The following is an 18676-nucleotide window of genomic DNA, read 5'->3' on the forward strand; positions in this document are numbered from 1 at the left end:
CAGATTGGGGTAGCCCTGTGTGCAGTCTTGGGGAGAGAGACCTTGTGTTTGGTGATACTCATTCCCTGGGGGATTTGTACCTACTCAACCCCCTGACCAGATCAAAGTGGAATTCTCCATGAAATTTACCAGCCGTGACATGAGCCTGAAGAGGACCCCATCCAAAAAGCAGACAGGCGTCTTCGGAGTGAAGATCAACGTGGTGACCAAGTAGGTGCTATCTTGGAGACCAAATAGCTTCAGTACATAGGTGCCAGCCACTTTCCACCTCTCATTCCTTGCTCCCTGCCCATGCCAGCAGCTTAATCAGTCAGTACCACAGGCAGCCAGTTTGGAGACCAGGAATGGCTCCCAGGATACTTTAGAAATAAGCAGGTCAGCCAGGCAGTGGTGGTGCACGCCTTTAATCCCAGCACTTGGGAGGCAGAGGCAGGTGGATTTCTGAGTTCGAGGCCAGCCTGGTCTACAGAGTGAGTATCAGGACAGCCAGGACTACACAGAAAAACCCTGTCTTAAAAAAAAAAAAAAAGAAAAGAAAAGAAAGAAAGAAGCAGGTCAACATGGAAATGGTGGACAGTCCCAGGGGAAGCCAGAGGTCTGTTTCCTGCAGTAAACAAGAAGTGACAGTGACTGTGGGCCCACGTTCGGGCTTTGCAGCAGTAAGCTAGCATCGGAGGGTGGCTGGCTGGGAAAGGCCCACACCCTTTTAGGTCACCCTGCCCCTTTGGGCTCTTTGGTCCCAGGTCCTGCCCTACCCTGGTCATGCAGACTCGCTCTTCAGTCTCCCTGTGAGCATTTTTATTTATTGCATCACCAGGGCTTGGTCCCAGGATCTCTGAGTTGTTACCGAAGTTGTTACCCCACTCATAAGCATTTTAATCCAGTGGGATGTCCTTTGCCCAGTCTTTGAGCCTTCTCCCACCCATGCTGTACCTCAGCAAGCAGGCTTTAAGGAACAGGATAGCCTCTTCCCTGGTCCTTCCTTGCCTCGACTCCTGACACCAAGGGGCTAAAGCTGACCAAGGCTGAGGTATCCTGTAGAGGAGCTAGAGGGTGCAGCCAGTGTGAGACACTCCCTCCATGTTCTCTGCACCCGTGTCCTGCAGGCGGGAGCGCTCCAAGGTGCCCTACATCGTCCGGCAGTGCATAGAAGAGGTGGAGAAGAGGGGCATCGAGGAGGTTGGCATCTACAGGATATCAGGGGTGGCCACGGACATCCAGGCCCTGAAGGCTGTCTTTGATGCCAGTGAGTAGGGAGTCCCAGTGGGTAGGGTTGGTACCTGAGCAGCTGGTGGAGAGCAGAGAAGTCTTGGCCAATGCCCTGTAGTTTGTTGTGACACGAAGGAGGCTGTTTTTGAGTCCCCTGGCAAGTTACATGTTCTGGGTCTTGTCACTTAAGTCTCCCTCACTCACGTTTCTTAACCACTGCTACAATAAGGATGGCGTTCAGAGAGGTCAGGTCACTTGTTCTGGGTTACCCAGCTTGTATGTTTTTGTACCTGAACTTAAATTGAGACCTTTTGACTCCAGAGTATATATTGCTGGCACAGGCTCCTTCCTCCCTACTGTCTTCAGGCCCTGTTATCACGTGGCAGGTCTCTTCTGTGGTGGACCCTGGCCCTCAGTTTCTTTTCCATCGGGCTGGGTTGGGCACTGGTAGTATATCCAATGCTCAGGATGCCTGAACTAGGCAGGCAGTCATGAGTCCAGGTAGGGTAAGGATAGGCTAGGGGCCAAGAGCATGATGGTACATGGCTCCCCAGAACATGTGATTAGGTGTGTGCTGTGTGGTGTGGATATAGCTCTGATACTCTGAGCGACTAGTTATGTCCCTTCTCTCTTCTGAGAAGTCATGGCAGATAGACCCCAGCCTGTCCCTTGCTGCCTTTTCCCACAGATAACAGCTGCATTGACATATCGTAGAGCTTGTAGGCACCATCTATGCCCTACCTTCCTAGGGGGAGTAAAGTGGGTAGAGGTTTGAGGGACAGATCTAAGAGACTAAGACAGTACTGAGGGCTGCCACTGAGATGTCTCGGAGATCAGTGTGGCCTGTGACCATGCTCCCTCCTGTACAGATAACAAGGACATCCTACTGATGCTGAGCGACATGGACATCAATGCCATTGCTGGCACCCTCAAGCTCTACTTTCGGGAGCTGCCTGAGCCCCTCCTTACAGACCGACTTTACCCAGCCTTCATGGAGGGCATTGGTGAGGCTTCTGCGGTCCTGAGGGTGGTTGGGCAAAGTCTCCTAGACTGGTAAAATAAAAAGCAGAAGGAAATGCCCCAGGCATTCCTGCCAGTGGCTTGTCCAGAGTAGTCTCCGTCCTTGCGACTGAAGGACCTGAGAATGAGGTGCCACCTGCTGAAGCTGGGCCCTATTTTACCCGTCCCTCTCTCTGCCCATGTGTCCCTTTTGTGACTCTCCCTTACACACTGATCTGCTTCCTGGAAACACAGGCCCTGAGCTAGCAGGGCCTAGGGCTAGAGAGGAAGCTGGTTTAAGCTGTAGTATACTGGGGACAGCTGTTCTGAGCCCCACAGACTGGCTCTCTTCATTGCTAGGTACTAGCCAGTGGAGCTCCTATGACCACCTACAGGGGCCACTTCCAGGCCTAGCACAGTGTTCCCTTCTCCTGAGGCAGATAAGACTTAAGACCCTCTTGAGAATTCGAAGCCTAGGGGAGGTCGTTCATTCTAGTCACCAGCTTCAGAGCTGTTGGGACAGAAAGCATCCCCATCCCAGTAATGATGTGTGACTAGTGGGTTAAACTAGCATAGAGTATGGGTCGGGTGGACTGGGGTAATGGCCAGCGAGAAGGGAAGGAAGAGGCTGCTCCCTCAGCCTACCTTCTAGCCATGTTATGAGGCATGGTGGGCATCCTAGGGGAACCCACTGTTGACAGGCCACACACAGGTCAGGCCCTCCCTCTGGTCCAGGCTTCTGGCCTTCCCAGGCTGGCCCTGCCCTAGCCCTTTCTCCTCCTGCAGCCCTGTCAGACCCTGCTGCCAAGGAGAACTGCATGATGCACCTACTCCGATCCCTGCCCGACCCCAACCTCATCACCTTCCTTTTCCTGCTGGAACACTTGAAAAGGTAAGAAGGAGAAGCAGGGCCCAGCCCAGAGCAGTCGCCTGTCCCACCAGACCCATTGTCTCAGCTCCACCTCCTGGGTACTGGCCTGTGCTAGGCCACCCTCCTGACCCCCCCTCCCTCAGCATCCTGAGCAGTTCGGTTGTTTCTCCTCCTCCTGAGCTCACACCCTGTTGTTGGGAAACTGGCTCCTAATTGCAGCATAAAATAATTGGCCATGGTACCATAGCACATGCCTGTGGTCAGGATGCTGAAGCAGGGGGATTGCTTGAACAATCAAGAACTAGCTTGGGTGGGAAACATAAGGAGACCCTCACAGAATGGTGGGGTGAACCACAGGGTCTCAGGTGGGTTTAATCTATGGACCCCCAAAGCAGCCATTTAGTTGGTGTAACGTTTTTGTTTTGTTTACATTTATTTATTGTGTGCATGTGTATGTATGTGTGGTTTTGCATGTAGAGGTCAGAGGACAATTTGCAGAAGTCGACTCTATTATGCAGCTTCTGAGGGCTGGACTCAGGGCATCAGAATTGGCAACAAGGACCTTTAGCCACTGAGCCATCACGCTAGCCCAGTATAGCCTTTTTTAAGTGAAGCAGAAAGGGCAGCAGGGTTGTGCTCCAGGCCAAGGACTACTTTATTCCTGGGTATAGATGTGTCCTGGGTCATTACATCATCCAGTGTGTTCATTATGAGTCAGTTAAGAATTTGAAGCCCATACATTATGAAACAGGGAAACTGAGACCCTAAGCCCAGCAGGGACTTGCTTGGCTCAGCAGTAAAATTGTATTTAATACCCACATCTTCCTAAACTAAGACCCTGCTCACCTTCCCTCCTATGGTCAGGGCAAAGCAGAGCTGTTAAGCTGACATCACTGTTCAGTACTGAACTTAGTAACAGCCTGTCCTCATCACTCACTTTTTAGCCCAGGACTTACTACAGACACCAGTCAAAAGGAGGTCACTTGGTGTTCCTTAAATCCACTTGCTACCTTGGGCCAGCATCCCCTCATCTGGGTGCTGGCTGTGGTTCAGGCAGGCCAGGCTCTGGAGGCCCAGTGGAGACCTAGTCACAGCTGGCGCTGATGCTTTGCTTTTCCCATGATGAGACAATGTTCCTCCCTCTGGTTTGGCCAGGACCAGTCCCAACTAGTTTGGTGAACATTGTGAGAGGACACGCTGAGAAGGAATGGGAAAGGAAAATTCATTAGGTTTTTCCATCCTGGGAACTGGGCCCGTGTGTGTGTGTGTGTGTGTGTGTGTGTGTGTGTGTGTGTGTGTGTGTGTGTGTGTGTAGGGACTAGCCAGCTGCGCAGCTGTTGCTGGCACTACATTTGCCTGTTTCCAAAGCAGTCAGCAGGCACATTTGTGACTCCTGCCCAGAGGGTGGGAGTCATGTTGGAGAACAGGATGAGAGGCCCAATCCAGGGTTTGTGTATATCGAGGCTCCAGAAACATTTCCTAGTATGGAGTTGAGGGAGATCCAGAACTTCTTGGTGTGTTTGGTGATCTCCCTCGACAGTAGCCACAGACAACAGCTTCCACTGTCACTCAGGGGACATATCAAACTAGTCTATTACATAATAGGAGGGGAGATCTGGAACGAGTCAGAGCAGGCCCATGAGCAGGCCTTTCAGAGACAATGGGGAATTCAGCCCCCAGACTTGGTTTAGACCACTCCTGCTACAATACAGCCTGCATAACTGGGCTCAGCTAGCAGCTGCCTCTGGGCAGCAGGTCCTCCCTGCTCTGCCCTATCCACTGCTGACTTCCCATATCTGTACTACTGTTGGGCTCTTGGGGAGACTTCCCATCACTCAGAAACCAGCTCTAGCACCTATGCTGTATGACTGTGGGGAAGTCACTAAACCTCTCTTATTTTGTTTCCTTACCTCTACAGAGTGGATGATAATGATACCTCAAAATGGCTGACAACATACAGTATTACAGGAAGAGTTCTTAGAACTGTAGTGTTCTCAATCTTATTGTAAGGTTTTTATCTAATCCAAGAGGGATGCCATTGGTAGTTGCTAGTCCTTAGGCTTAGCAGTTTTCCATCAGCTTGGCACATAGCTTAGAGCTAGGGTATGTTACAGCAATTTACTGGGACAAGGCTGGGACCTCAGTCCCTTAGCCTAATGTCCTTCCCACCTATAGGAAGGGAGGCTAGGTGACTTCTACCTTGATGTCCCTGATGGAGCTACTACAAGTACCATTAGCTTCCTGCCATCCTGAGGATGGGCTCCTGAGGAGTGACTCTGTTCTCTTTCCTTTCTCTCAGGGTTGCCGAGAAGGAGCCCATCAACAAGATGTCGCTTCACAACCTTGCCACGGTGTTTGGCCCCACGTTACTGAGACCCTCAGAAGTAGAGAGCAAAGCACATCTCACATCAGCTGCAGACATCTGGTCCCATGACGTCATGGCCCAGGTACTACCAGCACTGTGTAGGCCTGTGGACAGTTCAGAGGCCCCAGCTCCCCTCCTAGGCAGCTATATTAGTGGTCTAGAGGATGCCCAAGCACTTGGCTACAGAGCATCCTCCCTGCTCAAGGCAAGATAAAAAGGGTTGCCTGTCCCAGGTGCTAGCTGCTTTCTTTCCTGAATGCTTCAGTCTTAGAGACAGAAAATTGGGGGCTGGAAACTGACCTCATGTGTGAAAGCCCTGGGGTTGCTTTCAGGGTCACTCAGGCCCATGCTGAAAGCTTTTGACCCTGACAAAGAGGTGGCTCCTTGACCCTTGACCCTGCAGCACCTCTAGTGCTGTAAATGAGCAAAGGGATCTGGACTTCCAGTAAAGGGGAGGGAGCCAAAGTGAGCCTGGGGAGTGACATGGCTGTAGTCCAGCAATCATTCCTTTTCAGCTTAGCAGGTGAGGAGGGTCTGGAACACGAGAACCCCAACTTCAGTCTCCCTGTTTCCTCACAGGTCCAGGTCCTACTCTACTACCTGCAGCACCCCCCCATTTCCTTCGCAGAACTGAAGCGGAACACACTGTACTTCTCCACAGATGTGTAGCCTGGGGTGGCAGCTGTGGGGGTGGCCAGAGCCAGCCCTCCAGCCAGGGCCCAACATAGACTTGAAAGACTGCAACAGAAACTCCCCAGCCTAGCACTCTAGAGTCCAAGGGAAGCCACCTCCAAGAACTGGAACATGTGCATCTTTTGTGCCACCTTGTACAAAGCCAGCTGATCAGCCCCGCCTCACCACACCCCAGCTCCTACCCTCATACCTGAGTGTGTCTGATGCTCCGTGCTGTCCAGGAATTGTTTTATGTACATTTGTCTTTGCAGAAAAGGTAGTGGCCGAGCTGGTGTGGGCACAGACAGCTTGCTTGTTCTTTCATTTCTCCCAACACTCACTTTCTGCCTGAGTCCAGTCCAAGGACTTTTACTTTGCGCTGTGTAACTGCTGCCAGCTTCTCCTCTCCTGGCCCTGCTCCCAGATTGCAGCCTCCCTGCAGTGTCTGCCCTCTCCACCTCCCAGCCTGCTGCATGCATGTGCAGCATGGGCTTTTGCTCCATCACTGCAAAGTTCTGCAGGGGCCCTGGGCAGTGCTGGCCTGTCTGACGTGCTGCGTGCTGCCCTTGGCCTCCTTGCTTTCCACATGTGGAAGGACATTTGCTTTCCTTGCTGTCTGTGCAAATGTTGAACAAGGAGACAGACACACACTAATCCTCAGCACAGAGCTGGAGAGCTCATTTCTGGAATGTTCTATTTGAGAATTGCCATTTCTGGGGTTTGTCTGTTCTGTCTCCTGCCTACCGGTATGGCATCTTCAGCTGTTTCTTCTATTGCTGAATTTTCTGTTCCTTTCCCCTGGTGTTCTATTTTCTTTCAGTGTAATGACCCACAAGTGTCCTGCCATCAAGAGAGGTCAGGATTGCACCTGAAGGGTATGGTGGGCAACCAGGCTGTGAAGGAACAAGATGGGTGGAGCAGCCAGCAGTGGCAAGTCAAGGGAAGCCAGTTTCCACTGTCAGGACCCGCAGAGGCTATCCTAGTGTACAGCCTCCTGGAGGGCAGCTTCTGTGGCTGAATCAGGTGTCCAGGTGAAAACAGGCTCTGTCCTGGAACCTGGAACCACACATACCTCGTGGTACTTTTGCCTTAGATTTTACACTCTCAACAGCCAAGCACTGCCACGGGGCAGCCACGTTGCCATGCGTGCTCCAGAGCCTTGGAATAGCAGATAGAACCCAGTTGGAATGCTTCTACCCTGGCTTCTAAATTCAGGCCTGTGGGTAATCTCAAGTATACAAGAAATTGTGGGGTAGGCTGGCTGTCTTGTGAATGAGCTCTGCTTGGGCTGTAGAGCGTCGGGTCAGCAGGTGTCATTCCCAGCTCTGTGACCTACTGCTTGGTACTAAAGAGGAGTTTTACTCCCAAAGCACCATTTCCAGTCTGAGTAGGAGCTACCAGCCTGTGGCAATTAGCAGGGAAAGAAAGGTGCTCCTGTCACAGGGGCTTGAGCTACCATACAGCTTCCTAGATCTTCTATATGGCAGAGGTCATTCTTGGCCCTCAGGATTGGGGAGACCAGCTCTCATCGTGTGTGCTCAGGGCTAAGTCTAAACAAGGGTTTGCTGGCCCCCAGGCCGTTGTTTGCTAGGTGAGGTTAGGTAGGGCTCTTCTGGGCCTGTTCATACCTATTGCCTTTGACAGAACGGTACAGGTTGTTTATGCAGGAGGAAGGAATGCCAACTTCCCAGCTGCCTATTTGCAGTTTAACAAGGAGTCTTGCTGTCTCAAACAGGTGAAAGAAAATGCCGTGCATGTAAAGATCACATCTGCCACTGTCTTGGCGCTCAGGTGCTGGTATGTGGCATTCTTGCTTCCAAAGGATTGACAGTAACAAATTATCAAAGCTTGACTGGAACTGGCCTCCTGCCTCTTTAGAACAGGGAGTGTAGGCTGTTCAGCGTCAGCTCCTGCAGCCCCAGCTTGCTCAGGCAGTGTAACAGGGAAGCTGGAGCTGAGAACTACTAAAAGTTCCTATTATTTATAAATTTCACCCAAAGTGGACAGAGTCAGGTGCCAAACCTGAACTGAGGCACACCAAGAAGTATCTGGTGGTTCTCCTGAGACAGGGGCCGTGCAGCCCAGAACCCCCTCACTGCCAGCAGGGCACCAGGAGACAGGGTCCAGGAATCCAGGTATGCCTGTACTTGCTTGGGCAACGACTGAGGGCTGCCAGCCTCTGCTGACGAGGTAGGATGGGACTCCCAATAAGTTGGTATGGATATATTTTTTTTTGTCTCTGTTCTGTTTAAACTTATGTAGATTATTATAAATTGATGTAAACCATGTGAGAGGGAAATGTTAATAAAAAAAAAATTGCAAAGCCTCAACATTTGCACAAAACTCAGCCCTGTAGTGTGGTTGTTTGTGTTCTTAGTAGTCCAGGAAAGACCACCAATCTAAATATTTAAATCCTTCCAGCTGCACCCAGATGTGTTTCCAGGAACCTGTTTATCTGTCTAACCTTACACCTCCCTTCTGACTTTTGGGGACTGTGGCAGTTGAGGGAGAAAGCTGCCTTCTCTCTGTACATATTTCTAAATCATTGCTGCAGTAGTTCAGTTCATGGGATACTCACTATTGACCCGGTCACCAGCAGGCCTGGGAAAGATGACAGAGGTAGCCCACTGGCCTTCCACTACTTATGTTTTCCTCAAAATTAGCATGTCTCTTATGACAGCCTTCTGTTGAAGTTGCTTGTCCGAGACCTGCATGCCCCCCACCAAGAGCCCGCACTCCTTTAGGAGACCCAATAGGATCTGTGTGAGACTGACAGCAGCTGAAGTCACTGGACACTGTTTATTCTAGAGATCAAGAACAGATGTGTCTGCAAATTGCTGTTTGGTTTATGAGCTCATACTGACCCCCAGCCATCTAAAACAGGAAGCTATTCATCTCTTGATTGAATGGTCCACATAGACAAGGGTTGGGTTGTTCAACTGACGGCTACTGACAGGAGGCTCCTCTTTGCCAAGGTAGTTGTGATAGCAGCAGTTCTTGTACTGGGGCTCACATGAAAGAGCAGCAGGTAAAGACCTCAGGCACCCAAGCACTTACTTCGACAGGTACCAGGTAGAGTCCATCCTTGCACCAGTGTTCCTAGGTGAAGGATTTACAGACGATATAGGACGCACTCCTAAGCTTGTTTCAGAGCTCTGAGCTAGGCTCCACTGAAGCCTTGTGCTTATGAAATAGAGCAGGCATCCTACAGAATTCACTGCAGACTAGAAGCAGGGAGACTGACTAATTGAGTACTTGCCTAAACATGCATAGAGCCTTGGAGTCTTTCCTCCACAAATGAATGAAAAGGATTCAGCAAAGATCACGAGCCCCGTGCACTAACTCACACCCGTTCTAAGGAGACAGCAAAAGGTGTTATTCTGGATCTGATACTATTATTCGAATACAAATACACACCCAGATGACTAATGTTGAAGTTGAGTCTTTGAATTCTGCTTAAGGTTGAGTGGAGATGAGGAAGAAAACAAAGCAAAGGTGGAAGGGTTACTATATAGCAGACTGAATGCTGGCTGAAGGCAGCCAGGTACAGGCCTTGGGTGAGCCTCCTACACAGCTGACAGGAGGTAAGGACTGAGCCCATTAGTTCCACCTGCACCCACACACTAAACAATTTGGTGGCACAGCCCAAACATAAAAGGCTCATTTCCTGTCATGGTATAATTAGGCTGAACTGTTGAACAACAGCAACAAAAAACAAACCACCAAAAGCCAAAGAAAAGCTTAATGGAGAACAAGGGTGGTGGTGAACAGACCTTCGCCATCTGATCTGAGCCAGTAGCTACAGTGTGACTCGGCTGGCAGGATGACCACAGCAAGACACTCATGGACCTTTCACCTGGGCTGGGCTGGGGCCCGAGACCCAGGGTTCAGTAAGCTGTAGGCATGACCATCAGCCAACCCAACGCCTTTGAGGAGACAGAGGAGTTACCAGCCTGTTGCAATACATCCAGGAACACAGCTAGACTTTCTAGAGAGGCCCAGCTGATGGAATGGCTATGGTAGCAAAGATACAGTTTCCACAGACGCTAAGAGCAACACTCCCAGAGTTCCTTACAGGTTTCCTAATCTTTCCATTGGACTTGTCACTCTTTGGGCCAGCTGACATCTTTTGTTGGAGGTGTGAAATCTGAAAAACTAGCTCCTTATAATAGTACATAGGCTTTTTAAAAAAAAAAAAAAAAAAAAACGGGTATTTTTGCCTGCATGTATATATGTCTGTATACTTCTTAGGTGCCTGGTGCCCTCAAAGGTCAGAAGAGGACCTTAGATCCCTGGAACCAGAGTTACAGATGATTGTAAGCCACAATGTAGATGCTGGGAACCAAACCTGGGACCTCTGGTATAGCAGCCGGTGCTATTAACCATTGAGCCATCTCACCAGCCTCCATATACATATTTTTAACAAGGACAGCAAAGACACTAACTCAAATTACGTAACTGCCTCGATGGCGTAAGTTTACTTTGCCCTGCCCTGGAACTCATGATGGATGCTTGCACAGTCCGAAGGAAGAAGAGCTTCCTGGCTCTGGGCAAACACCTCCCTGTTGACAGCTGGAGAGCTGAGCGAGGTCAGAGCTGAGCCTGGTTCAAGCTTAATTCTTTAACAGTCCACACACGGCCTCCTGATTTGTGTACTGCAAGGAGACCACCTGCCATACCATCTCCCCTGAAAATCCTGCTTGGAATTCAGAAGTAGAAAAGTATGGTTGTCCCAATGTCTGGAGAGAGAGCAGCAAGGTGGGTCCTTCACACTACCAGTTTCGGCTTCACCCCTGAAACAATGCCAAGTGTGTAGAAACTGCTCCAAAGAACAGCCCTGAAGGTGGCTGGCGTCCTCCTTCCTTTCAGGCTATTTCTTTCACCGTAGGTAATAATCAATTGCAGCAGAGAAAGCAGCAAAACCTCCGCAACCTATGGCCCCGGCCTTTACTCCAGCTGCAAAGCAAACACAAGCAGTGTTACCATTGTAATGAGTGCTGGGTTGGGACTGTACTTGTAAGTTTGTACCACAGATGTAAAGAAACCAATTTAAGCATGTTAAATCTTCCAAATTATAATGCCTCATTAAGATTTCAATGAAGTGGGTCTGGAGAGATGGTTCAAGCGGTTAAGAGTGCTGGCTACTCTTCCCAAGGACCTGGGTTCAATACCCAGCACCTACATGGCAGTTCATAACTGTCTGTAGGTCCAGTTCCAGGACATCTGGCACCCTCAGACATACATGCAGACAAAACACTAATGCACATGAAATAAAAATAAATCATAAGAAAGATCTCAATGAAGCAACATACCTCACCCAAACCAGTGTGCTTCATCTAAATATATGCATTTGCTTAGCTGTCCTCACTCCAGTTACTGTTTCCAGTCATATGGAACTAGCCCTCAGTCAGGAAAGTGGTTAAGGGAAGCAGTCCTTGGAATCAAATGAAAGCATATGGCCTTATACCCTGATCTGTTTATGGAATAAATTCCTGGGAAGGTGATCAAAGCAATCCTGGGGGGAGCTGAGCTCACAGCCTTGATGAAGCTATGGAAGACCAAAAGAGAAGCGCCTCTGCCAACCAAACATGGCTGTGAGGAGCTGGTGCAGCTTAAGTGACAGCAAATCGTTGGCTCTCAGAAGATGAGAGGCTTTTGCTCTGGGTAGGTCAGGCTGTGAGTGATGGAGAGTAGCCCAGCAATACATACTGCTTCTAGCTTCTAAGGGCATTCAAGTGCTTGAGGCCAGTGCTACACACTTCAACAGGGACGGGCTGGGGAACGGCTTGTTTCTAGCTGATAACCTAACATTTCTAGCATGTCTGCATCTACCTTCCTTCTGTCTCGTCCTCCTTTTTTATTTACTTTTTTTTTGTTTTGTTTTGTTTTTGTTTTGTTATTTGAGATAAGGTTTCTCTGTATAGCCCTAGCTGTTCTGGAACTCGATCTATAGACCATGCTGGCCTCAAAACTCACAGAGATCTGCTTGCCTCTGCCTCCCAAGTGTGGGAGCAAAGGCATGCACTGCCACCGTCCACTATTTTATGTGTATGTGTGTACACATGGGTGCCTGAGGAAGCCAGAAAAGGGTGTTAGGTCCTCTGAAGCTGCAGTTACAGGTGGCTGTGAAGGGTTCTAGGAACTAACTCTGCAAGAATAGTAATATGCTCTTAACCTCTGGGCTGAACCACCTCTCCAACCTGCTGCATTGACTTTTTTGAGACAAGGTCTCTTGACTCCCCCTGAGCACTGGGCTTACATGTATGTGCCACCAATTCCAATGTGCACTCAGGTTTCAATTAATAGAAATCTGAGAGTCCCCAACGACAGAAAGACACAGCTGTTAAAATTCATATACAGAATTAAAACCAGGCTGGGACTGTAGCTCAGTATTAGAACTCATGCTTAGTGTTTACAAGGACCTGGGTCTGGTCTGCAGAACTGTAAAACAAACAAAACCCCCAACAACTGTATAAAATCAAAAAAAGATATTCAGAACACTTGAAATGCCATGAAATGAATCTCAGCACAGTCTGAAAGTGTGGACAGATAGAATGTTCAGGGCAGAGTGACTCTGTACCATCCTACATGCCAACACAGTACTTACCATGAAAGCATCATCTCACACACTTAATATGAAAGCTCTTTTTTTCTTGGAAAGATCTGGCTCTATGGTTAAGTGTGGGTAATTTCCCCATCCTCGGGGGCTTCTGACACAGCAGGAAATACTTTTAGTTGTCCGATCTGAAGATGCTATGAGCATCTGGCCAAATGCACATAACTCCATTCTAGACACCAGCAAAGATTTATCTGGGGGGGGGGGGGGGAGTGGCTGGAGAGATGGCTCAGCAGTTAAAAGGGCACCTGTTCCTCTCTCAGAGGACCCAGGCTTGGTTCCCACCAGCCATATGGCTTACAAGTGTCTGTAGTTCCAGTTGAGGGGATCTGATACCCTCCTCTGGTGCCAGACACATATGTGAGGCACAGACATATATACAAAATATATGTAGGCAAAACACATTACAAAATAAAGTTTTCTTTAAAAAAAAAAAAAAAAAAGAAAGAAAAAGAAAAAAGATTTTATGTGGTCCAAAATCTCTAGAGGCCAAGGATGAGAAAGCCTCGAATGGATGGAGATACTAGCAAGTTTTCAGAACCGAGTTTACACAGAAGCAGCAGCTGGGATTTATTTGTCAGAGGGAAGAATATCAAGTATCCTTAGAACACTCATGTTGGGAAATGTCAACATCACCACGTTGTCCCAGACCACAAAAGAAAACCACTCAAGAGCTGTTTACCAACCTCTGAAGCCGATGGCTCCGCCAGTGATGCAGCCACTAATGACGCTGTTCTTCCAGTCTGACTTTCCCCGGTACTGTGGGTGGAGAAATGCTGTTTAGAGCCAGGGAACCGAGCCAGGCAAGACGACTGAGGAAGAAAACACAGGGCTCCCAGCTACCCACTCTAGTCCTACTCAAACCATGATTTCAAAAGGCCATTCCTAAAAGTTGTATGTGCTCATACATGGTTCCTGCAGGGGGCACCAGAGAGCTGAAGTCGAGTCTAGTCAAGTCTGCCATTTGGGAAGTAAAATTTCATATGTTCTCCAGTATAATTTTAAATCATTAATTACAATTACCTGGATTGAGGATGTGGTCCAGTGGTTAAGCACCTGCCTACTATGCATAAAGCCCCAAGTTCAATCCCCAGTACCAAATAAATAAAAAACAAACAAACAAACAAAAAAACCCACTTGTCTACAGAAGATTTTTTGTAAAAAGCAAAAAACCCAAATTATAAATATATAAAAAGTTCACATTAGGGGCTATTTTTTTGGATAAACAATACCAATATTTGACATTTTTAATGTTTGTGTTAAGGGAAAGTCTTCCTATCTAGCCTAACCTGGCCCAAACCTCATGATCCTTTGCTTCAGTTCCTGAGGGCTGAAGCTGCAAACGGCCCACATCTAAGGCTTGACATTTCTGATCTGCATTCTGAAGGAACACTGAGAACACTGCTCTTTTAAAAGTTGTGTCATGGGCTGGGCATGGTGGCAATGCCTTTAATCCCTGTGCTCAGGAGACAGAGACAGGGGATTTCTGTGAGTTCTAAACTTACCTGGTCTATACAGTGAGTTCCAGGCCATCCAGGGTTATAGTGTAAGACCCTGTCTCAAAAAAGGAGGGTATTTGTTGGAGAGATGGCTTGGTAGTTAAGAGCACTGGCTTCTCTTCCAGAAAGACCCTGGCTCAATTCTCTAGATTTACATGGCAGCTAATAACTGTCTATAACTCCAATCCCAAGAGAGCAGATACACTCTCCTGGCATCCTCAGGCCCGAGGCATACACACAGTGCACATACATACATGCAGGCAAACATACACACACACACACACACACACACACACACACACACACACACACACAAAGATGTTTCAACCTGACTTTTTGTTTGTGTGTTTCTATTTTGTTTTTCAAGACAGGGTTTCTCTGTGTAGTCCTGGCTGTCTTGGAACTCACTCTGTAGACCAGGCTGGCCTCAACTCAGAAATCCACCTGCCTCTGCCTCCCAAGTGCTGGGATTAAAGCCGTGAGCCACCACTGCCCGGCTGAACCTGATTTTTAAAAAAAAAAGATAATCAAAAAGTGTACAACCACAATAGAAAGGGCTTTTTAAAAAGCAAGAGGCACTTACAGATTCTACCAGACACTCAGTACACGAAAACATGGCGCCCACAATGGCAAAATTTTTGGCATAGGACATTCCTCTCTGTCCCATGTCTTTCAGGACTTCTTTTGCAGTTGGTGTCCGGTAAGGGTCCTTGGGGTCAAAGCCTACGTTGGTATCAATGCCAGCAGTAAAGATGCCAAACGCACCTCCCAAGACAAACCCTAGAGGCAAGCAGAGATAAGAGTTCTTTTGCACATTCTCTGGATTACTATTTTGGAACAACTGAAGATGGCCTCTCTGGTCTCTTGGTCTCAGTCCCCATCTTGCTTCCCCCACAGTACACAGTTGGAGTCTATCCGCCCCCGCCCCCCCTAGGATTCCCCTCCTTTCATTTTTCTGCCTTTCAGTGTGCCACCACTGCCTGGCTTTAATGTGGAATCTTATATTACTGTCAACAATTGACTTGTCTGAGCCTTGGACAATTCTTTGTGTGTATGTGGGTGTAGGCCAGAGGTCAATCCTGGGGTGTCATTCTTCAGGAACTATCCACAAATTTCTTTTTGTTGTTGTTTTTTGTTTTTTGTTTTTTTTTCAAGACAGGGGCTCTCTGTATAACAGCCTGGCTGTCCTGGAACTCAATATGCAGATCAGGCAGGCCTCAAACTCAGAGATTCATTCGCCTGCCTCTTCCTCTCCAGTGCTGGGTTAGAGGCCCTGGTTACCTCACCCAGCCTTACCTGGCTGTTTTACATAGATGCTGTGTCGTGGACGCAGACCTTCATGCTTACACGACAAGCACTTTACCAACTGAGCTTTCTCCACAGCCATCTCTATATGATTTCTTCTCAAGATGATCGCCTCAAGATCAATGAAGCTCAATGAAGCCAGACACCTCCTCTCCTAGAATTTCTTGCTTTCCAATTACTCCGGCTCCAAAACTCTATCTCTTTTTTTCTACTTCATTTTTAAAAGTTTGTTTTGTTTGCTTGTTTGTTTTGGGGGGATCTTTGCTTGCTTGTTTTGATTTTTGAGTTAGCATCTCTATTATGTAGCCCTGGCTGTCCTGGAATTCACTGTATAGACTAGGCGGATCTGGAACTCTGAGGTCTGACTGCCTGTTCATCCCCGATTTTAAAGATCTGAACTCCTGCTATTAGAATTTTTAAATGTTTTTCATTCTTAGTGAAATTTAAACTCATCTACAAATATACTTAACCTTTTCACCTGCACACTACAAGTATGCTATACATTCTCAAATGCTCAAAGGTTAGTGTGTGTTGGGGGTTGTTAATGTTCATCCCAGCCCCACCCCAACTGTTTAATCACACTGACCTTTATTGTTTTCTTGTTATTGTTGTTTTATTTTGAGACAAGGTGTCTCTATGTAGCCCTGTCTGTCTGTCTCTGTCTCCCCGTTCCCCCCACCACTCCCCCACCCCTCAGTGCTGGGGTTAAAGGCCTGGACCACCACCACCCAGCAATAATTTCCAAGCTCCAAACTTCTGCCTTGAGGACCTTTGCATCTGCGACTCCTTATGCGTATGCAGCATTCTTCTCTCTGGGTCCTAATATTCTCCTTCAGGGTTCCTGTCGCTTTCATCCATATTCTCACTGCCTGGCACATGACGGTTAGATAGTAACTAACAACTTATTGAATGAATGAATGAATGAATGAATGAACGAAAGAAAGAAAGAAAGGAACTACTTAGGAACCTGCAGACCTTGACTGTGAATGTTAACACCAGGATCAAGAGAGGCATCTTCGGGTTTAAGGAGCCAGTCTGGGTGCAATCAAGGTCGAGACCTACAGGTTCCTGGCCTTCCAAGCCCATGGTCTTAGCAAGGAACCCTAAGGCTCTCCAAGCCCTCAACCCCTCGAGGGTCCCACGAGGCTCGCCTCACCTCCCACACAGGCCAGCACAGCCTTGAAGGCGCAACTTTCCATTGCCCTCTCGATCATCTTCTGCTCCTCGCTCTTGGCAGGACTCGGGATCCCGCCCAGGCTGCCAGGCTCCAGAAGCCGGGGCTGACGCTTGTCACCCACCAAGTACTGAAGAAGAAGGCTATATTGCAACGGAGCTTCGGCGGAACCCGCCGCCTCAGGAGCTGAACCCCCGGCCTTGGGGGCGGTAGCCGCCATGATCGCGGGGGACCTAGTACCTTTCACGTCGTATTTCCCACAGCCGATTCCACACGCTTACCTAGGAGTCTAACCAGCGTGACCACAACGGCAGATTCGCCACAGTGAAGAAGATGTAAAAGCGAGAGTCGGCTTCAGCGTCGAGGAAACTATCATGTTTTCTTAAAGCCTCTTTAAATAGTGAGCCAAGTTTGTAAGGCATTGCTAAAAGCACTGACAAAATTCAGTATCTCAAGAGCACCCCTCAACTAGGGGCTCCATTGAAGTGCGTGCCGGGATTTGTAGTTCTAATTCGAATGTCCGACTACATTTCCCAGAAAGCTGTGCGCGCTCGATGGCCTTGCTATTTCCTTTGAAAGCTCCTTTGAGAAGCGGCCTAAAAGCAGGCAGGCTCCTGCTAGGCTGCAGTTCGTTAAACTTGCAGCAGGGGACGCGCGTGTCCGCTTTGTTGCCAGGCCATGCAGCAGTTATCCAGCTACCTCAATCACTAGAACCACAGGCTAGTTGGTATTCTGGGACGTGCTTTGTAAGTAAGTGTTAAAACATGGCATAAATATGTTCGAAAGGTATTTTATTACATAGTTATTAAGGATAAAGAAGGTAAAAAAAACCTCTTAAAAAAAAAAAAAAGCCGGGTGGTGGTGGCGCATGCCTTTAATCCCAGCACTTAGGAGGCAGAGGCAGGTGGATTTCTGAGTTCGAGGCCAGCCTGGTCTACAGAGTGAGTTCCAGGACACCCAGGGCTACACAGAGAAACCCTGTCTCGGAAAAAAAAAAAAAAAAAGGATAAAGAAGGGGGGCAATAAATGAACTGAGTGGTGGTCCAGCACACCTTAAATCCTAGCACTCAGAAGGCAGAGGCAGACAAGATCTCTGAGTTTAAGGCCAGCCTGGTCTACAGAGTGAGTTCCAGGGCAGCCAGGGGTACACAGAGAAACCATGCTTAAGAAAAATAAGAGACGGTGGGGGCGGGAGAGTAAGCTGAGCACAGCGTGTTGCATAGGGTACTAGTTGCATACGGCTATGAGGAAAATGTCAAAGCCCTATGGCTGGTAGAAGGTATGTGCCAACAGATACTGCTTAGCTGACTGAATTGTTGTACACAGTGGGTGTTGGACAAGTGACTTTATTTTTAGATTTTATTTATTTTTAAATTAATTCAAACGAGTCTTTATCTGAATGTATGTCTGTGCACCAAGTGCATGTAGTACCTAGGAGGCCAGAAGATGGCATTAGATCTTCTGGGACTGGAGTTAACACATGGTGTGTGGGTACTGAGAATTGAACTCTGGAACTCTGGAAAAAGAGCTAGTCCTCTCAACTGCTGATCCATTTCTGCAGACCCTGGACAGATGACTTTGCAATTAAGTGGCTTTGATTAATGTCCTCCAACAGCAGAGGGTAACTAGGAGCTACAGATGAAGTTAGAACTTCTTTTGCCCCTCCCCCACCATAACTGCACTTCCTGTTTCCTGTCTGGGTGAATCATTCTCTGGCTTACACACACACCTGTCTTTTGAGCCCATCCCTTTGCTCTGATGCTCACTACCATGGAAGTTGTGGTATTCCCCATCATTTCTCAGGCATTAGACCAATAACTAACCCCTTGCCTCCTGCCCAACTCTTCAAATCCTCCACAGAAACATCTTTGAGCACCCAAGTGAAATGCATCTTCTGCTTCAGATCCTTTGCTGTGCCAGGACACAAACTCTAGATCTGTGAATTGCCAGGAAAGCATTTATGCTT

At 48.3% G+C, this 18676-nt stretch overlaps 2 protein-coding genes across 7 annotated transcripts in view; one reads left to right on the forward strand and one right to left on the reverse strand.

Annotated features, from left to right (window-relative positions):
* Abr (ABR activator of RhoGEF and GTPase) overlaps window positions 1-8463 on the forward strand; it is a 198132-nt gene extending 189669 nt beyond the window's left edge. For all 6 annotated transcript variants that reach the window (XM_034504804.2, XM_076936284.1, XM_034504805.1 and 3 more), the window contains 6 exons: window positions 101-210; window positions 1107-1246; window positions 2079-2213; window positions 2995-3100; window positions 5379-5526; window positions 6024-8463. In XM_034504804.2, the coding sequence (XP_034360695.2) occupies window positions 101-210; window positions 1107-1246; window positions 2079-2213; window positions 2995-3100; window positions 5379-5526; window positions 6024-6113 (729 nt within the window). In that variant the 3' untranslated portion in view covers window positions 6114-8463. The remainder of the gene's footprint in view (window positions 1-100; window positions 211-1106; window positions 1247-2078; window positions 2214-2994; window positions 3101-5378; window positions 5527-6023) is intronic.
* Window positions 8464-8896: 433 nt separating this feature from the next.
* Window positions 8897-16986, reverse strand: Timm22 (translocase of inner mitochondrial membrane 22). Its single transcript, XM_034507508.1, has 4 exons — window positions 16693-16986; window positions 14815-15011; window positions 13419-13491; window positions 8897-11072 (listed from the first exon to the last, which is right to left on the reverse strand). The coding sequence occupies exons 1-4, from the start codon at window positions 16928-16930 to the stop codon at window positions 10996-10998; spliced, it is 585 nt and encodes a 194-aa protein (XP_034363399.1). The 5' UTR covers window positions 16931-16986; the 3' UTR covers window positions 8897-10995.
* Window positions 16987-18676: the final 1690 nt, after the last annotated feature.

The sequence above is a fragment of the Arvicanthis niloticus genome, chromosome 6, assembly GCF_011762505.2.
Source record: "Arvicanthis niloticus isolate mArvNil1 chromosome 6, mArvNil1.pat.X, whole genome shotgun sequence".
Lineage (NCBI taxonomy): Eukaryota > Metazoa > Chordata > Mammalia > Rodentia > Muridae > Arvicanthis > Arvicanthis niloticus.